The following is a 23,304-nucleotide window of genomic DNA, read 5'->3' as shown; positions in this document are numbered from 1 at the left end:
ATTTTTTTTTGAATAATAAAATGTTTTTCATTTCTTATCTCTTGTTTTTTTTTTCTAAGAGAAAAGAACTTTTTAAATTTAGTATTTTATTTCAAAGAAAAAGAAAAGATTTCTTTTGCAAAGAAAAAAGGTTTGGTTTAGGAGGTGTAACTGAACTTCGAAGTCACCCTCTAAACTGTCTACGTATCCCAAAAGGGAATCAAGTCACACGTAATTCCTGCCGTTCACATTTTAACTTCATGTGGGTCAAGAGTGTCTATTTGTTTACCACCTTAGAATTGGTGGAGCGTTTCAACAGTTTAACCACATACTACACCATTGGTGGTTACCATCCACAGTTTTATCTCATGCGGGTAAGGAGCAACATGCTGTTTCGATTATGCATAGTACCTTTTTAAGTATTTGCCTTTGATGGGGCCAACCCTCAATCCATTCTAAGCAATCAATTTATATGAACCATTCGTATATACTTCTCGAACAATATATGGACCATCCCATTTAGGAGTAAACTTTATTTGTCGGTTATGAGTGAGAATGATTGGTCTTCGAACAGCGAGCACTAACTCTCCGATTTGGAAGGAGCGAGGTCGAACATGCTTATTAAATGCTTTTGAAAGGCGAGTTTGATAGCACTCAATCTGTTGTTGAGTTTCCAACCTCTTTTCATCCAGTGCTTCTAACTCCTCAAGGCGAAGACGAACATTATCTTTTTCATTGAACCCTTCTTAAATTGCAATTCTTAGCGAAGGTATTTGGTACTCAGGTGGAAAAACTGTTTCAATACCGTAAACGAGCGCGTATGGGGTTGCTTGTGTGGGAGTTCGAAAAGTAGTTCTGTATGCCCAAAGTGCTTCTCCAATTCGAAAATGCCAATTCCTTTTCGATTTATCCACGATTTTCTTCAACAGACTACATAAGGCCTTATTGAATACTTCAGCGAGTCCATTTGCAGCAGCATAGTACATGGAAGAATTGTATTGTTTGAAATGAAACTTTTCACAAAATTTATTCATTGTTACATTGCAAAAAGTTTTACCATTATCAGTGATGATATAACGTCGGACTCCATATCGATAAATGATGTGCAAATGAATGAAATCCACTACATTCTCTTTTTCGACCTCTCTTAGCGGAACTATTTCAACCCACTTTGAGAAATAATCTGTAGCTGCCAAAATGAAGATTTGTCCACCAGAAGATTTTGAAAGTGGTCCAACTATATCGAAATCCCATGCATCGAACGGCAAGAAATCACAGTTGGGTGCAATGGTTCACGAGATTGATGGATGAAATTGCCATGAAATTGACAAGTTTGACATCTTCTAGCAAAGTCGATGCAGTCTTTAACCATCGTTGGCCAGTAGTATCCCATTCTTTTAATGCGAAAGTGTAATCGAACCAGATTGATGAGCGCCACATATCCCAGAGTGAGCCTCCTTTATTACTTGCATGGTCTCATTTTCTCCAAGATATCGTAAAAACACTCCATCAAATGACCTTCGGTAAAGCGTCCCTTTGTAGTAAATGAAGCGTGGCGCTCGACGACGTATATCAACCCTTTTCTTGGGATGTTCAGGTAATTTTCCATGATTAAGGTAATTCATAATGAGATGACGTCAATCCTCCTTTTTAATTTCATGGACAAAAATATGATAAGCGTTTTCTTCTTTACCATCATCTTCTTCGTTGAACATCGGAGGTATGACCTAATTTTGACATATTGAAAGTTGATTTCGATGCGAAAGAAGAGTGATCATGACGCCACCCTTGCCAAAGAGTCAGCTTGTTGGTTGAAATTTCTAGGGATATGTTCTATAGTGACATTGTCTAAATATCTCATAAGTTGTCTTGCATACTTATAATACGGGATCAATTCAGGTTTCTTAACATCATAAATATCAAAAAGTTGATTTATCACTAATTTTGAATCATCATAGATTCTAAGATGTAATTGTTTCATGTCTACAGCCGTTTCAAAATCGAGAATTAACGCTTGATATTCGGCCACATTGTTTGAACACCGGCGTGTTAAAGTGAAAGAGTACGGCAATATATCTGTTTCAGGAGTATAAAAAATAACTCCCGCACCAGCTCTATCACGGTGAGCAGATTCATCGAAATACATCGACCACGGAGATTCGATCACAAATACTTTTTCATCGGGGAGATCATCAATCAACTCCCACTCGGCAGGCATGGATGATGGGCTAGAAAGTCTGCCAATACTTGTCCTTTGATAGCCTTCGCAGGTACATAAATAATTTCGTATTATTGAAACTGAAGGTACCATCTCGCAAGTCGATCGGACAGTATAGGTTTTGCCATGACATATTTAATGGGATTGGACTTGGATATGAGTCAGATAGTATATGCCTAAAAATAGTGTTTCAACTTCTAAATGACAAATATAAGTGCTAAATACAACTTCTCGATGGATGTGTAATTCAATTCATTAGATGTCATCATCCGACTCAAGTAATACAATGCATTCTCCTTACTTCATCATTTTCTTGATCAAGTAAGACTCCAACCGACCGCTCTTAGGCGAAAATATAGAGAATCAATAATTTTTCTGGAATTGGTGCAGCTAACACAGGGAGATTCATAAGGTATGTTTTAATGCTTATAAAAGCATTTCTACACGTTTCATCCCACTCGGCTGAAAGGTTAGCATTATCCAGTCAAATTAGAGATAAACCTCCGGATGTAAGCCAATTTTTCTTGAAGGCTCTTCAATTCATGGATGTTTCGTGGTTCATGCATGTTTACAATGGCATCAATTTTAGATCGATCGACCTCTATTCCCCGTTGATGAACGATGAAACCAAGAAACTTGTCAAAAGAGACCCCAAATACGTACTTCAAAGGATTCATTTTCAGTTGGTATCTTCGAAGGCGTTGAAAAACTCTTCGAAGGTCTTGAATATGATCTTCTCTCTTTTTTTATTTTACCACAAGATCGTCAACGTAGTACTCCACATTTCTATGGAGCATATCATCAAAAATTCTTTGCATTGTTCTTTGATATATCGCTCCTGTATTTTTCAAGTCAAACGGCATCACTTTATAGCAATAAATTCTCTTGGGAGTGTGGAAGGCAGTGAGCTTCTCGTTTTCAGCTACCATGCGTATTTGATTGTAGCCAGACGATCCGTTGAGAAAGGATAATGCTTCATGTCCTATTGTAACATCTACTGTTAATTCAGTGATGGGGAGCGAAAAATCGTCTTTAGGGCAAGTTTCATTTATATCTCGGAAATCAACACAAATTTGGATTTGTCCATTTTTCTTCCTTACAGGGACGATATTTGAAATTCATGTTGGATATTTCACTTCTCGTATGAATCTAGTTTTAATCAATCTATTTACCTCATTTTCTATCAAAGGGATCAATTCGAGTTGAAAGCGTTTCTGAATTTGCTTGACAGATTTTGTTCCTCGCTTGACAGACAAATTATGAACAGCGACCCTTGGATCTAAACCAGACATTTCTGAGTAATTTCAGGCAAAGACATCCTTGAATTCGAGTAGCAAATCAACATACTCTTTCTCTTCTTCAGGAGTCATACAAGAATTTATGTAAATTGGGCAAGGGTGGTCACTTGTGCCAAGATTAATTTCTTTTAACATATCGACTGTATTTTTTAATCCTTGTTCAAATTCAGCGGAAATGTCATCCGCATTTTCTTCTTCTTTTTCAAGATCACTGATCGTAATATGATGACAAGAAACAATACTTTCTTGACCCTGTTCTTCCAAGATGGTTTCGATCTTTACGTTAACAAAGTTTCCATAATGCATAAAAAAATTAGAAACTCATTTTCTCCGACCATTCTTCTTTATTGGAGTAAGATTTCTTTTTTGACAATTTGATACTCTTGTTTTTTGCTGCCTAATCTCTCATGGACCGGCCGTTTCAGATTTTTCAATTGCTGGCCCAGTCTATCAAATACAAAAGTGTGCTTTGACTTATTTTTCAATTTATCGAAAACGGATCTCTTTCGGTTTGTGACCTTCATTTCTTCGTTCACATAGTTACAACTTGTCATTTTGATCATTATACAAACAGGAGAAAGTGGTTGATAACCAAGACCTATCGATGAATTTTCGACATTATAACCTCTTTCTTTTAATATTTTCTGCGTAAGTGTTAGTTCATGAGTCTTCTCGCCAATCACTACAGGAGGGAGTTTGCCCAATGTATTTTTCTTATTTGAGTTATAACCTGTCTTAGTAAGAAATCTATATGCATTTAGATCAAAACCTTCTTGAGTCCGATTAGTTGGTAATGAGTAACGTTTCACTACCGGTTCTTCTTTGGGACGAACAAACCCTTGCAAGCTCTCTTTTTCACTTTTAACAAACTCTATTTTGGTGAGCGGAACATTCAATGTGTCATTTCTGATAAAAAAGACCGACCTTCTTCTCTCTTTGATCTTGAAATATAATGCAAAATGGGTACTTTGGGATCTTGACATTCTTCCCTTGCTGACTCTTTTCTTTTTGCTTCTTTTTGAAGATAAAATTTGGTGTCGGTAAAGTGAGTATCGGCCTTCGTTAAAAATTTATCATCGGCAGTAACTTTCTTCACTATACCGTCTCAATAATATTTGAAACAATGATGCAAAGTAGACAGTATAATTTCATTTTCATGAATCCAGAGTCTTCCCAAGAGCATGTTATAGGAGGTTTTGGTTTCAATGATGTGAAATAACGCACTTGAAAATAACTCACCAATGAGCAGTTCAAGTCTTATGAAGCCAATTGATCTTTGTCCCCCTTGGTTAAATCCTTGAATCATGAGACGGATCTGGAAGAGTTCATTGCATGAAATTTCTAGTTCTTTCATAGCACGTACAGACATGATATCAACAGCAGTTCCCCCATCAATGAGTATTCGATTCATCTTCTGTTCTCGAACATATGCACTAACAAACGAAGGTCGATTATGCATTTTGAACTCAACAGTTAAATCGTCATCATAAAAAATGATAATCGTTGCACAATTCACTAGTGATTTATCATCGATTTTGAGTTTTTTTTCAAATTCAGTATCAATTTGTGTGACTTGAGAATTTTCAATTTTGACGACATTACAAGAAGTGAAATTACCAGTATCGTCACTTAAATACCCCTTAGGTATAAATTCTCTTAGTGTCATGGGCTGTTGAACCTCTTGAAGGAGTTGAAAATCTGAAAGAATTGGTGTTGTGGCCACTCCTTTTTGTTTCTTTGTTGCAGTTCATTGTTTCATTGTCACTTTAACCTTTGTCGAACGATTATTTTTTGGAAAGATGTACTTCTTTATCTTTGACTTGCAGGTCCTTTTTCGAGTGACTTAGGTCCATCCTTCATTATCACCTTTTATAACATTTTCACTTGACGATCTTTTAAACTCCCTTTGTACAGACAGAGCACTGTTTGATGTGGGTAGAACTTCTATCGGACAGCACACAGATCCAAACATTATTGTTGTTTGATTTGCCGAAACTTTATCCTCCTCGAGAAGAATTTTTCCTTGACGGGCGAATTTCATAATTTTGTCTTTAAAGATAAAGCATTTAGTAAGAGGGTGGCCAATCAAGTGGTGATAACAGCAATTATTTGGATCATTGACTTGACCGGCTTCCTCTAGGCGCTTCATGTCTGGAAGTTCAAGAAACTTCTCCTTGAAAAGATCATCAAACATCTCTTGTAAGTCAGACTCAAGGAAAGGGTAGTTCTTTTCTTACATCTCTTTTAAAGTAGGTCTTTTTACTGACTTATTTTGAGAGGAATTCAACTTCTCAGTGATCTTTCGACTCACTTTGGTAGCAATTTTCATGGAGGCTGTGTTTATTGCCATGGACTCCTTATTACTGAGTTTTGAAGGAAGTTTGCCCCCTTTTTGTTTTCTTGTCTTTCATTGCTTTGACGAGGCGACTGCACTCGCGGAACTTGAGTAGGAAACCCATCAATTGCATTGGCTATGATGCTTAACTCCATATCATGAGCACGAGTAGCTAATTCTTCAAATGTGTTTGGACGTATACCCTGTAGAATATAACTTAAAATCCAATGCATTACTCGGATGCATATTTCTATGGCAGAGGGTTCAGACAGTCTATCCTTACAGTTGAGACTCAGACTTCTCCACCTATCAATGTAGTTGACCACAGGTTCATCCTTTCATTGACGAGTGTTAGTCAACTCCAGCATACTGACGGATCTTCTAGTGTTGTAGAAGGGATTCAAGAACTCTTGCTCCAACTGTTCCTAACTGTCGATGGACCTCAACGTGAGATCAGTGTACCAATCAAATGCGTTGCCCTTCAAGGACCGAACAAACTGTTTAACTAGCAGGTCACCATAGGTTCCAGCATTATTGCAGGTCTCGATGAAATGGGCCACATGTTATTTTGGACTGCCTTTTTCATCGAACTATTGAAACTTACGCGGTTCATATCCAGCAGGCATTGCTAGATTGTCAGTTCTAGCAGTATAAGGCTTACAGTAGGTAAAGCTTGACTTTGAACCACCCTCTTTTTTATCTTTGATCACGCTTTCAACAAGTTCCTTCTGTTGTTCCACGGGGATAGTCCCATCACCGGTCACATATACTTTCTTCACCTTATCCTTGCCTTTAGATGAGGGAATTTCACGCTCTTGGTGCTCCTTAGGGTTTGCATGGTTTCCTTCAAGAGCGTGATCTTTTTGAGTGAGCAGTTGAGCAATAATTGCATCTTGATCCTTGATGTGTTTCATCATAGTTTCCATCATCTTGGACATGTTCGAAACTTATTTTTCGAGACTTAAAGTATTTGTCATCATAGCAGGCATTGCAGCAGAAGAGACAGGGGGATCTTTAATAAAAAAATTTTGATTGAAGAGTTTTATGGGAAGAGACTGATCCGGTGCTTGATGAATCATCATCATGCTCAGAAAATTTGGATTCGGATACAAGTTCGAGCATGGCAAGAGCCTTCTCAATCGAGGCAGGAAAGTCTTCGATCCCCACCGTGGAAGAATAGTTCATTGGTGATGTTGAACCAAAGACGAGAGTTCACGCCGATGAAATTTTCATGCTACTTTGGGTAGAGGCTCTCGTCATACTCCTTGTCACAGGATCCATAGTGCAAGTATTGGTGGCAATATGTGCAACTTCCTGAACAGACTTAGCATCAGTAGTTTTGGAACGTGCAATCATGATTTTGTTGCTCTTTGGTGCCATTGGTGATGTATGTAGTAGAATATTCGAAGAGAAGAGATGGAAGGCAGAGATGGTCCCACTGGGCGTGCCAAAAATTTGTACGCGATAAAATTTCAAGTCTACAAAAATGAGAAATATACACGACAAATATATAATATATAAATTTAGGATAATTATGAGTGCAATCTTTGGGAGTTTCTCGAACTTCTAGAGAGTTTCCTTCGATTCTTCTCCTCAAACGCCAATCCAAGAGCTTCACAGCTCGCTCTTGGATCAACCACCGACTCCTTCAAATCTTGATATGGAAGATTTGAATAATTTGAAAATATTTGAAAACTCAAGTCTTGATATATGAAAAGTTTGAAGAGTTTGAAGACGCAGACCTTTGTAGTTTGAAATTTCAATACTTGAGCGTATGAGATGTCTCTGAATGTGTCTCTGTGTGTGTGTCAACTTGGTAGAGAGACCCCTATTTATAGTTGTTGTATGAGATAAAGGTTGAAACCATGTATACCACTCTACTTGTCTTGCAAGACGTGCAGTCATATTAGGATTGTATCAGTTAAATATTATCTCTTTATTTTATATTTACTAATAAAGAAATAATACCAATAAGTAATTCCTTGATTGGTCGAACTTGTAGGGACACGTGACGTGGCGCCATTTGATTGGACGAGCTATTGCAATATATAAGAAGTATATATGGATTAAACGACTCCAAATATTACCTCTTTAATAAGAAATAAATATTTAGATATCTATCCAATAGACATGTGATATGATACGATCTGGTTGGTGGAGACATTCCAGTGATTTCAATTGATTGGAAAACCTCAACTTGACATGTGGCAAAATATAATTGGATATTTAGTGACCCATCTTTCTAAGCGTACATGACATGTGGCAATATCTGATTGGATAGAAATAAGTCACAAAAATAAATTATAGACCAATGGTAATTTTAAGAATTGATTAAAATTCCATTGTCTACAGTTGTACTTTTATTATATGACAAAACAAACTAATAGGAAGTAGAAAACGTATTTTAACGCCAATCCCTACCAACATCAATAGGGCTTATGTCCTCAAGTGCCCAATAATAGGAGTATTAATTGGATTTTATGAGCAAACCCAAGTTTTTTTTTTTTTTTTGAAAAAGAGCAAACCCAAGTTCAGAACAAAAAAAAAAGATAGAGTGTTTGAGTTTTTAAAATATTGGGGTTCGAGTTCAGACTATGAGACCCACACTCACTGATTGATTGGAGGTTTCGGGCTTACTTCGTGCTCTCTCGATATAATTAATGGACAATTATGTAAATTAGTGCTCAATGCACGTCCAATGTGTGTAATAAAAAAATACATAACATTTACGGTCATATATTTTAAATAAAATTTCTTTTACTAAAGCAAACTTTAATCTTTCAAATATTTTTCTTAAAATAATTTTATATTTATTGTTATAATATTTAGAGGTAGTTATGTTGAAAACGTACACTTAAATAGTTAAAAACAAAATAGTCATGAGTAGTTATAGGTAATTAAAGTAAAAATAGATTTTATAAGGACAAAAAAGGAAGTTTATAAAGTGTTAACCCCAAACTAAGAGTGGACATGGTTCAGATATCCGCTCCTAACGTAATTTGGTTGATCCGACCCTAATATATCGAATTAGCCATTTTGCGATCTCATCTCCTCCTAATACCTCTAGGTACCTGAAAAAAGGGGCAGGTCACAGGGTACCCGTCCTTAAAAAAAAAAACTTATTTTCCAATAAAAAAAATTGCTTTCCAATTAATATCAACCTATTTTCCAGTATAAGAAAAAACTTACTTTCCAATTAATATTGGTAAAGACAATGTAATCAAAATCCATACATCACCATTCTCACACATTTCATTTAACAATCAAACCAATCTCATAAATTTAATACATATTAGAGTTATATTATCTAATAGACAAAATGAAATTTCATGATAATTTTGAATATATCACCAATCCCACATATTTCATCCTTCTATACCACAACAAACACAAGAATAATAAGTATCAGCAACTTCCCTAACTTCCTTAAGGATGTTATTAGTACATATTAGAATTATAATATCTAATAGACAAAATGAAGTTTCATGATAATTTTGAATACATCACCAATCCCACATATTTCATCCTTCTATAACACAGCAAACAAAAAGATAATAAGTATTCAGCAACTTCCCTAACTTCCTTAAGGATGTTATGGTACAAGGCTACATCTCAAATAAGTAGATTGTGGCATCAAGTCCGAAAAAGAATTGAACAAAACTAATTATTTTTGGAGAAAATATAACCAAAATAAGCTTGAAAAATCTTCCCCAACTTCCTTACATCTTTGGAATAGACCTTATGGCTTTAAAGTTGATGAAAAAGAAAAATAAATTTCTTGCACTAAAAAAAAGTGACAAATTTAAGAGATATAATTGCAGTAAAATAAATCAAATAATTAAATAAATGAAAGACACAAATTTTGAATGGATTAATTTTTGTTACACTGACAGTGCACTGTCAGGGTTGGATGAATGATAACTATGCAAAATTTGAATTTGAAATTTAATTTTTGCACATGTGTTATGGATCCAACGGTGATAGTGTATGCACTGTCAGTGTAAATAAAATTTATTCATTTTTAATTACCTGGCTAACAGAAAATTGGAGCTCCAAACACAAATCTTTGATTGAATTGATGGAAAATTTGCAGGAAAGATTGATGAAGGTTGGATAAAAATGAAAATGATGAAAGGGATGAAAAATTTTTACGAAAGAGCTTCACAAATTTTTCTTCGTTTGGTTCAAGCTTTACCGAAAATCTTCACTTTCTTCAGACAAGATGAGGAGAGACAAATCATATGGGATTAAAATGTGAGGCTATGAGCTACTTCACTTACACTCAGGATTAAAAATTATAAAATGCCCCCTAATTTTTTAATATTTATATAATCCGTGGGTTTTTATTTTTCTAATCCGTATCTATATCTATTTTTTGCAGGTACTCGATCCTTATTTGCCCCGCTAAAAAAAATCGGATAAGATATCTTATTTTTCAAATTGGATCAGATCGGATTTATCGGATTTTCGGATCGATGGATTTTTTGCCCACCCCTACTCTAAGCCCCTTCCTCAGGCTTATATATAGGAGAGATAATATTATATATCATTATCAAATTATACAAATTAAAAATTAGATAATGTATTAAACACATAAAATATATTTACCTAAATAATTATTTTTTCTTGGCTTTTATTGAATCAGCCCAATGAAGCTCAAACTGGACCAATTACAATTAAATTGGACTCGTATTTAGTTCCGAACCCTATGTCTCTGTTTGGCTAAAAAGAAAAATGTAGGTTCAGCTCCAAAATTTTCAGGCCAGCCAGCCCAGAGTCGGCGCAGTCCGGGCCTATCTGATAATCCTAATTAGCAGCCGGTAAGCAGGTGACTTCGACTGTGGTTTATCTCCGGAGTCTCTCCCCCTTCCTCCTTCACCTATGCAACATTCCCAAGATTTTTAATAGTGGACCCAAGAAGAAGAAACAGGGCTTCGACGGTCGAATAAGTAATCATGGTGTTTGTTTGACTTGACTTGGCATCGGTTACCATCACTACTGTTATCATTAACTTCTGTTTCTTGTCGTCGTTGTCGTTGTTGTTATTGATATTCTTTTTTGATGTAGCAGGGAACTTTCACTGGTTACAAATGGAGCCGGTACTCCTAACTCCTCTTAATCTTATTGAAAATCAACCTTTTTCTACATCGCGTGGAAATATTTACTTGAAGATTTTCTATGCACAAAGAACTTTAAGTTTTTAATTTCATTGTTATCTACTCTATTACGATCCTCCACTTGGCATTTCCTATATTTTTCTTTTTGTTTGTATGTTGGCCAGAACATTTACGAAATGCAATAATGTTTCATAATCTTGTTCTTTAATTGCTTGGGATGTAATATCTCACTTATCTCCCCTTTGTCTTGTTTGTGAAGAGAAGGGTGACAAGATCTTTACCGGGTCTTGATGAGGAAGCAAATGAGCGCGCCCTCTTGGACGATGACGAAGTTGAATTTGTTGAAGCGATAATAAAGAGTTGCCTTCTGCCATTTAACTCCAATCTAAAACGCGCTCCCGTTTGTTTTCAGTTTCTTCAAAACCTCATCAAGAGTGAAAAGTCAAAACCCCTTCAAAAATCAAAACCCCACCATAACTCTAATGTGAAATTCCGAACCTGGCTAATCCATAAATCACATGATAGTATAGAATAGAATAAATATAGGATCTATCGTTTCAGATAAAAAATAATAATAATAATAATAATCGATGAATCACACGATCATGGCCTTTCTTCTACTTACATGCTGTATTTTCAGGCTCGGACCGGGAACCGGCCAGGCATCCGGTCCGAGCTAGCTAAAAAACTCGGCTGTTAAAAAACCGGTCAAACCCGGTCATAACTCGGGTTGGACCTCCGAACCGGAATTTTTGATTAATTCCGGTTTTTTTATTTTTTTCCATTTTCGGCCTTTTTTTGGGTCAGACTTTGACAAATTGACCAACTAAAAACGCTAAAAATTGACTGAAAAAATAGAGCAAAATTGACAAAAGCTTTCGTGAGTTTCTGTTTCTTCTTCAGCCGATAACCACAGCCGTTCAGCCACCACCGCCGCTCTTGAGATCCATCGCCGATAACCACAACCTTCAATCTCTAGCCTCCACCGCCGCAACACCACCAGTTCATTCAGATTTCAAGAGAAGCAAGTAGTTAGCAAGCGGGTGAACTGAAGCTAAAGCCTAAATTTGGTAATTTTTACAATCTGAAGGCTATTATTGCTTATTTGTTATGCTAAAGTTGATATGTGACTGGAATTTTTTGATTCATTATGCTGGGCCCTGTCTTAGCTTATAGGAATTAGAGATTTTACATTACTGGCTTATGAATCTGAACCCTGTCTTAGCTTATAGGAATAACCGAATAAGGTTTATAACTCTCGCATTTTCTTATGGCTCTGGATATTAAACAGGTAGCAGCACTAATTGCCAAACTTGAAGGAAATTCACTATTTGCCAAATTTTGTTTCTTGGGCACTGTAATGGTTGTTGCTCAAGAAGCGTCTGTAAATGAAGTTGTAATTCTGGTACCATCATTTGCTTTGTAAGTTTGATAATGATCACAAGGGCTTGGCATAAAGATAAAAAGGATAATTTTTGGAATCAAGACAGGCGCAATTCCACTGGTTTAGTAACAAGACTCCACTGGTTTTATAAACAAGACAGGCGCAATTCCTAAATGATTTAGCAATCAAAAAAATTTTTATTCCTACTCTTCTTCTTTTAGTAATTGAGCAATGATAGTGAAATGGGACTTGAAGTTGTTATCTCTCTTAAATTAAATTAAGTCTCTGTTCAAGACCTGTGAAAGCCTTCTTCCACTACCCTGGTTCCTTCTTTTTCCCGTTGAAACAACTGCTGGAGTTTTACACTTTTCATATACGCTTAATGTCATTGCCAACAAGCCTTTGAAAAACCATATAGTTCCTGCGGACTTCAATTTCAACATACTTTTAGCTTTGATATTCTTTTCTCGTACTCAATGGCTGTGCATATATGGCTAATGATAGCTAATGTCTGTGCATATATGGCTGTGCATAATTGCTGTAGATTTTCATTTATAGGAGATTTTTTAAATTATTTAATATTTTCAATGTTCTTTCTAATGTAGGACAATGGAAGGTACTGATTCACAGTCCACACCAACAAATGAAGGATCGGCATCAAAGTCAAGTTCTGAAAATGTTAGGCAAAAAACTGATATAGCTTGGAGATATGCTATAGAAGGACAAGATTCACAAGGTAGAAGAATTTTGATATGTCAATGGTGCAACAGTATTTTTAGAGGGGGAGGTATTAATCGAGTGAAGCATCATCTTGCAAAAGTGAAGGGTAATGTGGCTCCATGCAAAAATGTGCCAAATGATATTCAGCAGACAATGGAAGATTCATTGAACGAAAATGTTAAAAAAGCAAAAGAGAAAAAAGGGATATTTGAAATTGGAAATCCATTAGGCCGAAGTGTAGCGGGATTTGAAGGTGATGATATTCAAGAAATTCCTCATCCAAAAACAAAGGCAACTCAAACTAGTGGGAATAAGGGAAAAAGAAAGGCACATGGCATTGAATCTTATATGATAGGTAAATCTCTTGATCGCTCTCAACCGAGTATCAAGTCTTGTATGCAAAGTAAAGAGAGATGGCATGATACTGACATGGCTATAGCTTTGTGGTTTTATGATGCATGTATTCCAATGAATGCTTGTAATTCTCCCTATTACCAACAAGCAATTGAAAAAATAACAAGTATGGGTCATGGTTATCAAGGACCTAGTTATCATGCTTTAAGGGTAATTTTGTTGAAAGATGCAAAGAAGCAAGTTGAATTAATTGTTGACAATCTACGTAGTAAATGGGCTGAAACTGGTTGCACAATTATGGGTGATGGCTGGAAGGATAATAGGCAAAGAAGTTTGATCAATTTTTTGGTCTATTGTCCTAGTGGGATCTCATTTATCAAATCTGTTGATGCTTCAGATTTTGAGTCTAATGCTGAATATTTGTGTAATCTGTTTTCAGAAATTGTTGAGATTGTTGGATCTAGTAATGTTGTTCACATGATCACAGATAATGCAAGTAATTATAAAGCTGCCGGTCGATTACTTTCTGAAAAATATCCTACAATTAGTTGGTCTCCTTGTGCAGCACATTGTTTGAATTTAATTATGAAAGATATTGGAGAAATGACTCATGTGAAAGATGTAATTACTCTTGCTTCTAGAGTCACTGTGTATGTTCATAATCGAAAGTGGATTCTTAGTTGGTTAAGAAAAAGGCCTGGTTGGAGAGAGATTCTTCGTCCTGCGGAAACACGATTTGGTACTAATTTTATTGCTTTGAAGAATCTTCATGATTTGAAACAGCATTTGGAGGCTTTAGTGACTTCTAGTGCATACAAGAGAGAGTTGAAAAATGAAAAAGGTAAAGAAGTCAAACAAATTGTTGTTAATGGGAAGTTTTGAAATAATTGTTTGATTATTGTGAGAATTATGGGTCCAATTATGCGCTTGTTGCGCATTTGTGATTCTGATGAAAAACCATCATTGAGTTATGTATATGAAGGCATGTGGAGAGTTGTTAATGGCATTAAAGAGCTGTTTAAGAACAAGAAAAAGTTCTATGGTCCATACATTGATATAATTGATAGGAGGTGGGATAATATGTTGAAAAAAGATCTTCATGCAGCTGCCTTTTGGTTGAATCCGGCCTTTCAATATGATAAGGATAGCCCTTGTCACATGCCTGAGATTATGAAAAGTGTTTTAGAAGTCATGCAAAAGCTAAAAATGGATGGACTTCAATATATGATGGATGAAATATCAATGTTTAGGTCAAAGGATCAAAGTTTTGGATTTGAATTTGCTCAAAATACTCACAAAACTGCCCGTCCAGGTATGCCTACTCTAATTTCACATTGATTATGTTAAGAATTACTTTTGTTGGTTTTTTTTTAAAAAAGAGTACTAATTATGTCTTACTAATATAGATGAGTGGTGGAAGTTGTTTGGTAATGATGCTCCACATTTACAAAAGTTGGCAATTAAACTCTTGAGCCAAACATCTTCTTCTTCGGGATGTGAACGCAATTGGAGTGTATTTGAATGCATCCATACCAAAAAGAGAAATAGACTTGAGCATCAAAGGTTGAATGATCTTGTTTATATTCATTATAATTTACGTTTGAAGAATAGGTATGGAATTACTATTATACATGCTTACTTTCTTTTGTAAATTTATTACTTTTTTAAAATTACTTACTTCTTTTATTTTTTTTGCTCTTTTTTTCATTGTAGGCTTTCATATAAAAAGAGGTCTTATGATCCGGTGGATTATGAAACTATTGATAAAGTTGAATTTTGGGTAATTGATGAGGAACAAGAAGGAGAGCTTGATTATGATGAGTTAGAAGAAATGATTGAAGAAGAATTTCCCAAAACTAGCGAGAATGAAGCCTCTCAATCACGTAAGTTTATATTTGCTAACTTTATTTAAGTTTCTTTTTAATTTGTGTCTATTTTTGAATATTTTTATTTATGAGTATTTAAATGATTTGTAGATAAGAAAGACACAAATATTGTGCAACTTGATGATGAGGATGATGTTGATGATATCGACTTCGAAAGTTATGAAATTGGAGATAAGGATGATGAGGATGAAGATGAAGAATGGCTTAGATAGTTCTGTGGAACATGGTGTTTTATTTAGATTGATATTATCAAGCATTTGAACATGAACTTGTTACCTTATTTGGATTGCTATTTGTTAATGATTGAACATATATGGGATTTCTATTTTATAAATTTGTGAGTTTGGATGAATTTGGTGAATTGTTTGATGAATTAGATATAAATTTAGATGATTGGGTTCTTTGGTTATATTTTGTAAATTTGATTTGCAGGTATGTGTGTGTGTATATAATATATATATATATATATATATATATATATATATATATATATGACGTCATCCGGGTCGACCCCCTATCGACTCCGGTCGAACCCATTGACCCCCGACCTCGACCGAGTCGAGTCCCGGTCCGAGTTTAAAAACATAGCTTACATGGACTTTTTTATTTTTTGTAAATGAAATCCCCAATAAGAGCAAATGACACAAATAGTCCCTAAAGGGCCTAAACTATTTTAGTAAAGTCAAGATATTCCCCTAACTTTGTTCTTAGCCAGTTTCATCGTTCAACTATTTTGTTGAACTGAATTGGATCCTTATTTGGCTAAACCACCTAATTAGTAATATCTCTTTGCTAATGATTAATGACTGTCAAAGTGAGGGCAAACTAGAAAAACCACCAACAGCCCTTCTTAAAATTTAAAAAATGGCGAAATTACAAAGAAATTGGATTAAATTGACACTGAAATCTTGGTGCTTTTTTTAGTAAAAAAAAAATTATATAAAGCCCCAAATTTCAAACTCAATCTCATTTAGATTCTGAAATTATATCAGTCAAAATCTGAAATTATTTCAGTCAACATCGTATTTTGACTGTAAGCTATCACAAATCAATGATCAATGAAAACAAATTAAAGAAAGTAAGGTATTACACAAGTGCTGAAATTTTTCTTTAACCTAAGTCTTGTGCTTTATAAAGCAATATCGTGACTGTTATATTGGCTTCTTGAAACATTGGAAGGTCCGGGAATAAGGCGATAGATCATTAATAATGAAAAATACATACAATAAGTAGATGCATAACACCAAGTTACAAACTTCTTTATATTGGTTAGGGGTGGCAATCGGATAAAAAATGAGTTAGTTGATCAGGTCAAGATCTGGGTATAACAGGAGACCCGTTGAACTGAACACAACCCGCTAACCCGCGACAAGTCAATATGCTTGACCCGAACACGAAATTTTTAGGTTGGCGGGCCACCCGAATGATCCGAAATATCATTTTAATTTACTAATTTACCGCTATAATTTATAACAGAATCAATTTCGCACAAGACTAATTACATAATCAGTAATAAAAATCTCAATAAAACAATTCCAAACCAAATCTGAAATAAATTAAAACACTATAAAAGTGTTTTATCCCAAGTCAGATCTGAAATAAATTAAAACACTTTAAAAGTAGAAAATAATGGAATGCATCATTTGTCCAAACATAACAATTCCAATTTCACACAAATTAAACAAATTCATTTAGGATTAAGTGGTTAATGCCTTTGGGGAAAAAAAAGAATAACTTAGTTTAGTTAGATAAAATATTTTTTATATTTATTAAATTATTTTTAATTCATAAATGGGTTATCGAATCAACACGTGGGTAACATGAATTCCACTTGTTTTCTTTTTGAATTCATCGAGTTCGATCCAATTTTGACCCTAACTAGCGAAGTCTCAACCCAAACTTATTAATTTTGTATTAGGTTCAACTCGTGTCAAAAATTACCGTCCCTAATTTTGATCATTCATTTTGAATCTTGAAACCTAGTCATCAAATCAAGCATAACTGTTTTTCAAATTGTCACGCTGTGAAGAACCAACGTCTCAACAGTAACTCCCGGCCCAAAACCAATGAACACACCCCATTCTAAGCCTTCATTGACTGAGGCCTTTCTCATCTCATCAAGAATGAACAAGACACAAGCATTTGACACATATCCATGCTCACTTAGCACGTCTTGTGGCACGTGGCTTTCTAGGTTTTATAGCCAGTTGTTCTTCCACTTGATCCAAAATTGCAAGCCCACCAGGATGTGCAATCCAAAACACTGAGTTCCAATCAGAAATACCAAGAGGCTCAAATGCTTCTCTCGTGCATTGTTCTTCGACATTAATCCGGGAACATCCTTGACAAGATTAAATGGAAGCCCAACCTCATGTAGATAGCCATCAATAGCACCGTGACTATCAGGAGAATAGTTTGGGCTGCCAACACAATCTCAAACAAGGGCCTCAACTCCAACAATAGGGTCAGCACCAATTATGAGTGCTCCTGTGCCATCTCCGAGCAAGGCCTGACCAACAAGACAATCCAAATGCGTGTCACTTGGACCACGGAAGGTAACTGTAGTGATTTCTGAGTGAATAACTAGGACACGAGCATCTTTGTTGTTGTCGGCCAAGTCCTTGGCTAGCTGGAGAACCGTTCCACCCACAAGACAGCTCTATTGGTACATCATCGAGCGCTTGACCGATGCCCAAAAGCTTAGTGAGCTAACCGTCCGCTCCAGGCATGTCTTCCCCACTAGTGGTACAAAAGACTAAATGGGTGATCTTGGACTTGGGCTGACCCCATATCGTGATTTGCTTTTTTGGCTGCTTCTTTGCCCAGTTTTGGTACTTCAACAACCACCATGTCTCACCTGGCATCCAATGAGGGTGCCATGTAAGCACAAATATTGGGGTTTTCCCTCTAGATTTCCTTCGTCAAGTAAATGTAGCAACTGATGACGTTTTGACAAAAAAAAAGTACATGTAACAACCGCCGAGTTTTGTCTCACGACCAAAAAAGGATTAAATTTCTCTTTGAGCTGTAGGTTGAAAGTTCGAACATCACTTGTAGTAAAAAAAAAAAGAAAAAAATCTATCATTTGATCTAGTCGAATCTGTATACCTAATATTATCGTTGTTCACTTGTAGTAAAAAAAAAATCCATCATTTGGTCAAGTCAGATCTGTATACCTAATGTTATCGTTGTGGTAACACTTTTTGATCATGGATCTCTCACCTGAAAGTATAGTAAAATAAAAATCCATTAGTATTAATTTGGATAGTCTAAACTTCTGTTTCCGCGAACCAATTAAGCAATTATAATGTCATATTTGAGCAGTTTGAAGAAGTGTATTAGTGGCATGAACAAAATTTTACCTACTTGGCACAAATTTTAATTTCCATCATCACCTGATTATGAAGAAAATTTTGAGTGGAACTCACACCATGAATATAGGATACATTGACGTGAAAATTATATTATTTCTTGACATGAAAGTTTAGCCAAGAAGTAAGCAAATTCTTAGGGTTTTTATTGTCTTTTAAATTGGATTTGGACGAATTGTTCATCTCATTCAACCGCACAAGTATGCAGCAGAAAGTGCACGAATTTGCGAACTCCAATTTTGTAAAACTACAAAAGCCTATAAAACCCTGAATATATCTTAATTTCAAATTGTACCTTCATCCTGATGATCTTTAACCCATTTTTGCATGAATTTGGTCAAATACATGTTTCATATATACTATTACTTGCTGGCCATGAATAAGCAACGAGCACGAGAAACAGAGAAAAAAACCTTTGTCCAAATCATATATTGGATTTTTTGGTACGAAATACGTACTCATCTCTTCTTCAACATTGTTGCTTGATTATTTACATTGTCTCTGTCTTGTTCTTTAGAGTCATCTATGCATGGATAACTGGGACCAAAGTATGCATACTTCATTTGTAAGCTCCCCATTTGCATGTTTCTCAATCTTTGAAAAATTTCTGAGTCTTTTACCACGCAAGAAACTGGCGAAGATAGTCATAAATATAGGATTAGTTAAGTTACTGAAGTTAAAAAGTATTTTGGGTAATTATGTTGAATAAATAGTTCAGCAACTATAGCATAAGACTCAATGCAGGAAGTAGAATAAAAAAAGGATTTTGTTTTCCTTTGTGTGGACTATAATTGCATACAGCATCATCATATGTACATTGAATCTGCATTTGAGCCTTTCAATTCCTCATCTCCAAGTCCCATTTTTTGTCAATAGCATCATCTAAGACGGAGTCTGTGACCATGCCTTTCTTTTGGGATTTTCCTGTGATGATGATCATGCTCATGATTATGACATTTATCTGTCTTATCCTCTTTCATGTGGACGAATTTTTTGTTAGCCTTCTTCAATCTAGGCTAGTAAATTAATCAGCAGTCAGCAATTGTGAAAGTGTAGTAACTACTAATTTGGGCAAAGAAAATCATATATTTGGATGGGAATTATAAAATTTAAATTTTAAAGGAGATTAAGAGACATTTTTGTATGGGCAACAGAAAGATAAAGTTACAAATTATTTCACACCCTTCAAGACAATTGATCCACTATGGTTTATGCTCTGAATCCAATTCATGTCAAACTTCTTGATGCAATGAAATCAAATTCTTCATATAACAAAATATGCCAAAACAAGGTGTAACACCTTATTGTCATGATTGTTACATAAGCTTAAACCGACACCTTAAATGGTCATTCAACCAAGCAAGACACACATAAAAAAGAAAATTACTTAGAACTCCACAGTAATACAGATGTGGAATATTTATTGAAAGATTCAAACATGATTTACTTTGGAATGGTGACGCTGCGAAGAACCACTGTCTCAACTGTGAGTCCAGGCCCAAAACCAAAGAGCACACCCCATTCGGAGCCTTCCCCAGTGGTGTTGAATCCATCCTTGATTGAGGCCTTTCTCATCTCATCAAGAATGAACAGGACACAGGCACTTGACATATTTCCATACTCGCTCAGCACATGCCTAGTAGCCCGTAATTTTTCGGGTTGAAGAGCCAATATTTCGACCACTTGGTCCAAAATTGCAGGTCCACCAGGATGTACAATCCAAAAGAGTGAGTTCCAATCAGAAATACCGAGAGGTTCAAATGCTTCTTTCAGGCTCTTTTCAATGTTCTTCGAGATTAACGTGGGAATATCCTTGAGAAGATGTAACATAAGCCCAAACTCCCGAAGATGGCCGTCGATAGCCCCGTGACTGTCTGGAACAATGGTTTGGGCTGCTGTAACGAGCTCAAACAAGGGCCTCTCAACTTCAGGAACGGGATCGGCGCCGATAATGAGGGCAGCTGCGCCATCCCCAAACAGGGCTTGGCCTACAAGACTATCCAAGTGCGCATCACTTGGGCCACGGAATGTAACTGCAGTGATTTCCGCGCAGACAACAAGGACACGGGCACCTTTGTTGTTCTCAGCGAAGTCCTTGGCCAGCCGGAGGACCGTCCCACCGGCAAAACAACCCTGTTGGTACAACATGACGCGCTTGACGGACGGGCGCAGGCCCAAGAGTTTGGTGAGCTGATAGTCTGCTCCAGGCATGTCCACACCACTAGTGGTACAGAAGACTACATGGGTGATCTTGGACTTGGGCTGACCCCATTCCTTAATGGCCTTTTGGGCTGCTTCTTTGCCCAGTTTTGGTACTTCAACAACCACTATGTCTTGCCTAGTATCTAGGGAAGGTGCCATGTAAGCACGAAGATTGGGATTTTCCTTCAAGATTTCCTCTGTCAAGTACATGTAACGCTTCTTAATCATGGATTTGTCACCTGAAATGAAATTCAAAAAAAAAAAAGAAAAAGAAAAGTTCATTAGAACCAATTTGGATCATCCAGCTGCTTATTTAGATGATGAATTTTAGGAATCATCAAGTCATCATGGTTGAACAGTTTGAATAGGTTTCATAATGCAAGAAAGTTGAGTTTTATCCACTTGGGGCAATGTCTAGTTTCCATCAGAAAAGTATGCTTACATATTTGTCTACCCTATCTTTCTGCAAAGAAAAGAATGAAGAAATTAACACACATCTTAGCATGAACCTTTAACCAAGAAAGAATCTGACTTTTTAATTCTTCAATCTGGAGTTTCCAGAACATATTTCAGACTAGACATTAAAAAAAAAAAATTGCAGGCTAAGTATATTGAGCTCTCAATATGGATATTTCTCAATCATTCAGAAATTTCTTTGTCTTTCAGCAAAGAAGAAACTAAACACAGTTTATTTTAATTAGTAGGAAAAGGAAAGTTACTAACTATCATGCATGGTCCATAACAATTCTAAGGTTTTACTTCAACGTACGAATGTTTTTTCTGATCTTCAAGGCACTATAATTATGAGAGTTACAAGAATGCAGGTGAGTTATTACAAAAAAAAAAAAATGAAAACCTAATGAGGTCAGGTTAGAATGGATTTATGCATAGAATTTTTCTATTAAGTAGCAAAACGAAATGAAGGACTGAAAGGAAAATGATCTCAGAAGTCAGAAGCTTCAAACTGTGTTATGGAACCTAGAATACAGCTGGTTCATATCATTTCAGCAAACTAACTTCTTTTATTGGAGGAAACAATTAATCCCTGTTATTCAATCCTCCCCTCTATCTTTCACCTAATTCCGGGAAAAAGGTACAATTAATATCATTCCCACCAATTACTTACCAAAAAAAAAAAAAAGAAAACCATTCACACTATTCTTTTTCTTTTTATTTTTCCAATCTTCTAAACTTTTGGCCTTAGCGCACTAAGTTAATCTTCTTCTGAGAAAAGCCATAGAAGCCAAAAAATAATAATAATAAAATAAAATTTCGCTTTCAAGACCTTCAACATAAAACCAATCATTCAATGAATTAAGCAAAATATTCAAGACCATGCATTTCTAAGTCTCCTAAACTCTAATGCACGTCTAAATATCTATCATCAAGTTTTACGTGTACAAATTTCAACCGTAAAAAAAGCCCAAGTATTTTGGCTGACTTTCTTAAAGAAAAAACAAAAAAGATTATGATCAATGAAACAGATTAATCACAAAAGCAAAAGTGAGATATATATATATATACTTACACATGCGCTTAAACCTTGCTTTGAGCTCAGTCTTATGCTCACTATTAGTAATGCGAAAATAATAATCCGCATAAGTGCTTTGCTCGACACAATTTGGTGGCGTAGCTGTTCCGATGGCCATGATCGTCGCCGGTCCTCCGGCCCTTTGAGCCCTCCTAAGTTCCTCGACGGTAACCATTTTTGCTCGGAAAAAGAGAAATATTAAGGTACGTAAACTCTTGCAGGTGGCTTAATTTGTATCTCCTGGAGAAGTTGTGGCTGTGCAAGTCTGCAAAATGGTTTGGTATATATAGTACTCGAAGATGGGGTAATTACTATAATGGTAGCTTAGAATCACATGCCTAGCGAACGTAAGGTTGCCGGCCGCACGTGATAGTTTCGTGTGGTGTGCACTTGCCCCTCAAACCATCTACATGACTCCGAAATTTGGTACCTAACCCCGAGTTCCAATTTCCCTGCATACACTCGCAATGTTGTTGTCATGTTTGCACCTTAGTGTCATCAATCAACACTCAAGCTAGTAATAAGCTATAATAAACCTATTTCGATATGGTGGTTTTTTGAAAAAAAAAAACTTGATTTACTAGTTTTTCATGCTAGCTATCAGGTTTACGGTCCAAATTTTGGGTCTAACAGTTTTGAGGATAAGAAGGGTGTGGAGAGAAAAGGAAGGCCAAAAAAGAAAAAAAATGTGGTTCAGCTTTGAACTTTGAATGAGTGGATGTGGTCTGCACTGCCCCTACATGAAGAGGAGGTGTAGTGCACTGCTGGACTGCAGAAATAGCAGCAGTAAGTATGCATATAGTACCACTGCTGGACTGCAGAAATAGCAGCAGTAAGTATGCATATAGTACCATCCCCACGTGAATGGGCTGGTGGTTGACGCCTCTTCCTCGGGACCGTCAGGTCCAG

The 23,304-nt window shown here is 36.0% G+C and overlaps 3 protein-coding genes and 1 pseudogene across 3 annotated transcripts; 2 read left to right on the top strand and 2 right to left on the bottom strand.

The window, feature by feature from the left end:
* Nucleotides 1-12,940: 12,940 nt before the first annotated feature.
* LOC113765916 lies at nucleotides 12,941-14,287 on the top strand. Its single transcript, XM_027310154.1, has one exon. The coding sequence runs from the start codon at nucleotides 12,941-12,943 to the stop codon at nucleotides 14,285-14,287; it is 1,347 nt and encodes a 448-aa protein (XP_027165955.1).
* Nucleotides 14,288-14,314: 27 nt separating this feature from the next.
* On the top strand, nucleotides 14,315-15,130 carry LOC113765915. The gene is made up of 3 exons (XM_027310153.1): nucleotides 14,315-14,717; nucleotides 14,812-14,918; nucleotides 15,119-15,130. The coding sequence occupies exons 1-3, from the start codon at nucleotides 14,315-14,317 to the stop codon at nucleotides 15,128-15,130; spliced, it is 522 nt and encodes a 173-aa protein (XP_027165954.1).
* Nucleotides 15,131-17,299: 2,169 nt separating this feature from the next.
* On the bottom strand, nucleotides 17,300-18,541 carry LOC113765913 (annotated as a pseudogene).
* Nucleotides 18,542-19,894: 1,353 nt separating this feature from the next.
* Nucleotides 19,895-22,654, bottom strand: LOC113764918 (chalcone synthase 2-like). Its single transcript, XM_027308962.1, has 2 exons — nucleotides 22,393-22,654; nucleotides 19,895-21,103 (listed from the first exon to the last, which is right to left on the bottom strand). Exons 1-2 carry the CDS (start codon nucleotides 22,568-22,570, stop codon nucleotides 20,106-20,108), a joined length of 1,176 nt encoding a protein of 391 aa, XP_027164763.1. The 5' UTR covers nucleotides 22,571-22,654; the 3' UTR covers nucleotides 19,895-20,105.
* Nucleotides 22,655-23,304: the final 650 nt, after the last annotated feature.

The sequence above is a fragment of the Coffea eugenioides genome, chromosome 3 (assembly GCF_003713205.1).
Source record: "Coffea eugenioides isolate CCC68of chromosome 3, Ceug_1.0, whole genome shotgun sequence".
NCBI classification, from domain to species: Eukaryota; Viridiplantae; Streptophyta; class Magnoliopsida; order Gentianales; family Rubiaceae; genus Coffea; species Coffea eugenioides.
Note: the sequence above shows the minus strand (reverse complement) of the source record. Positions and strands in the feature narration are given on the sequence as shown.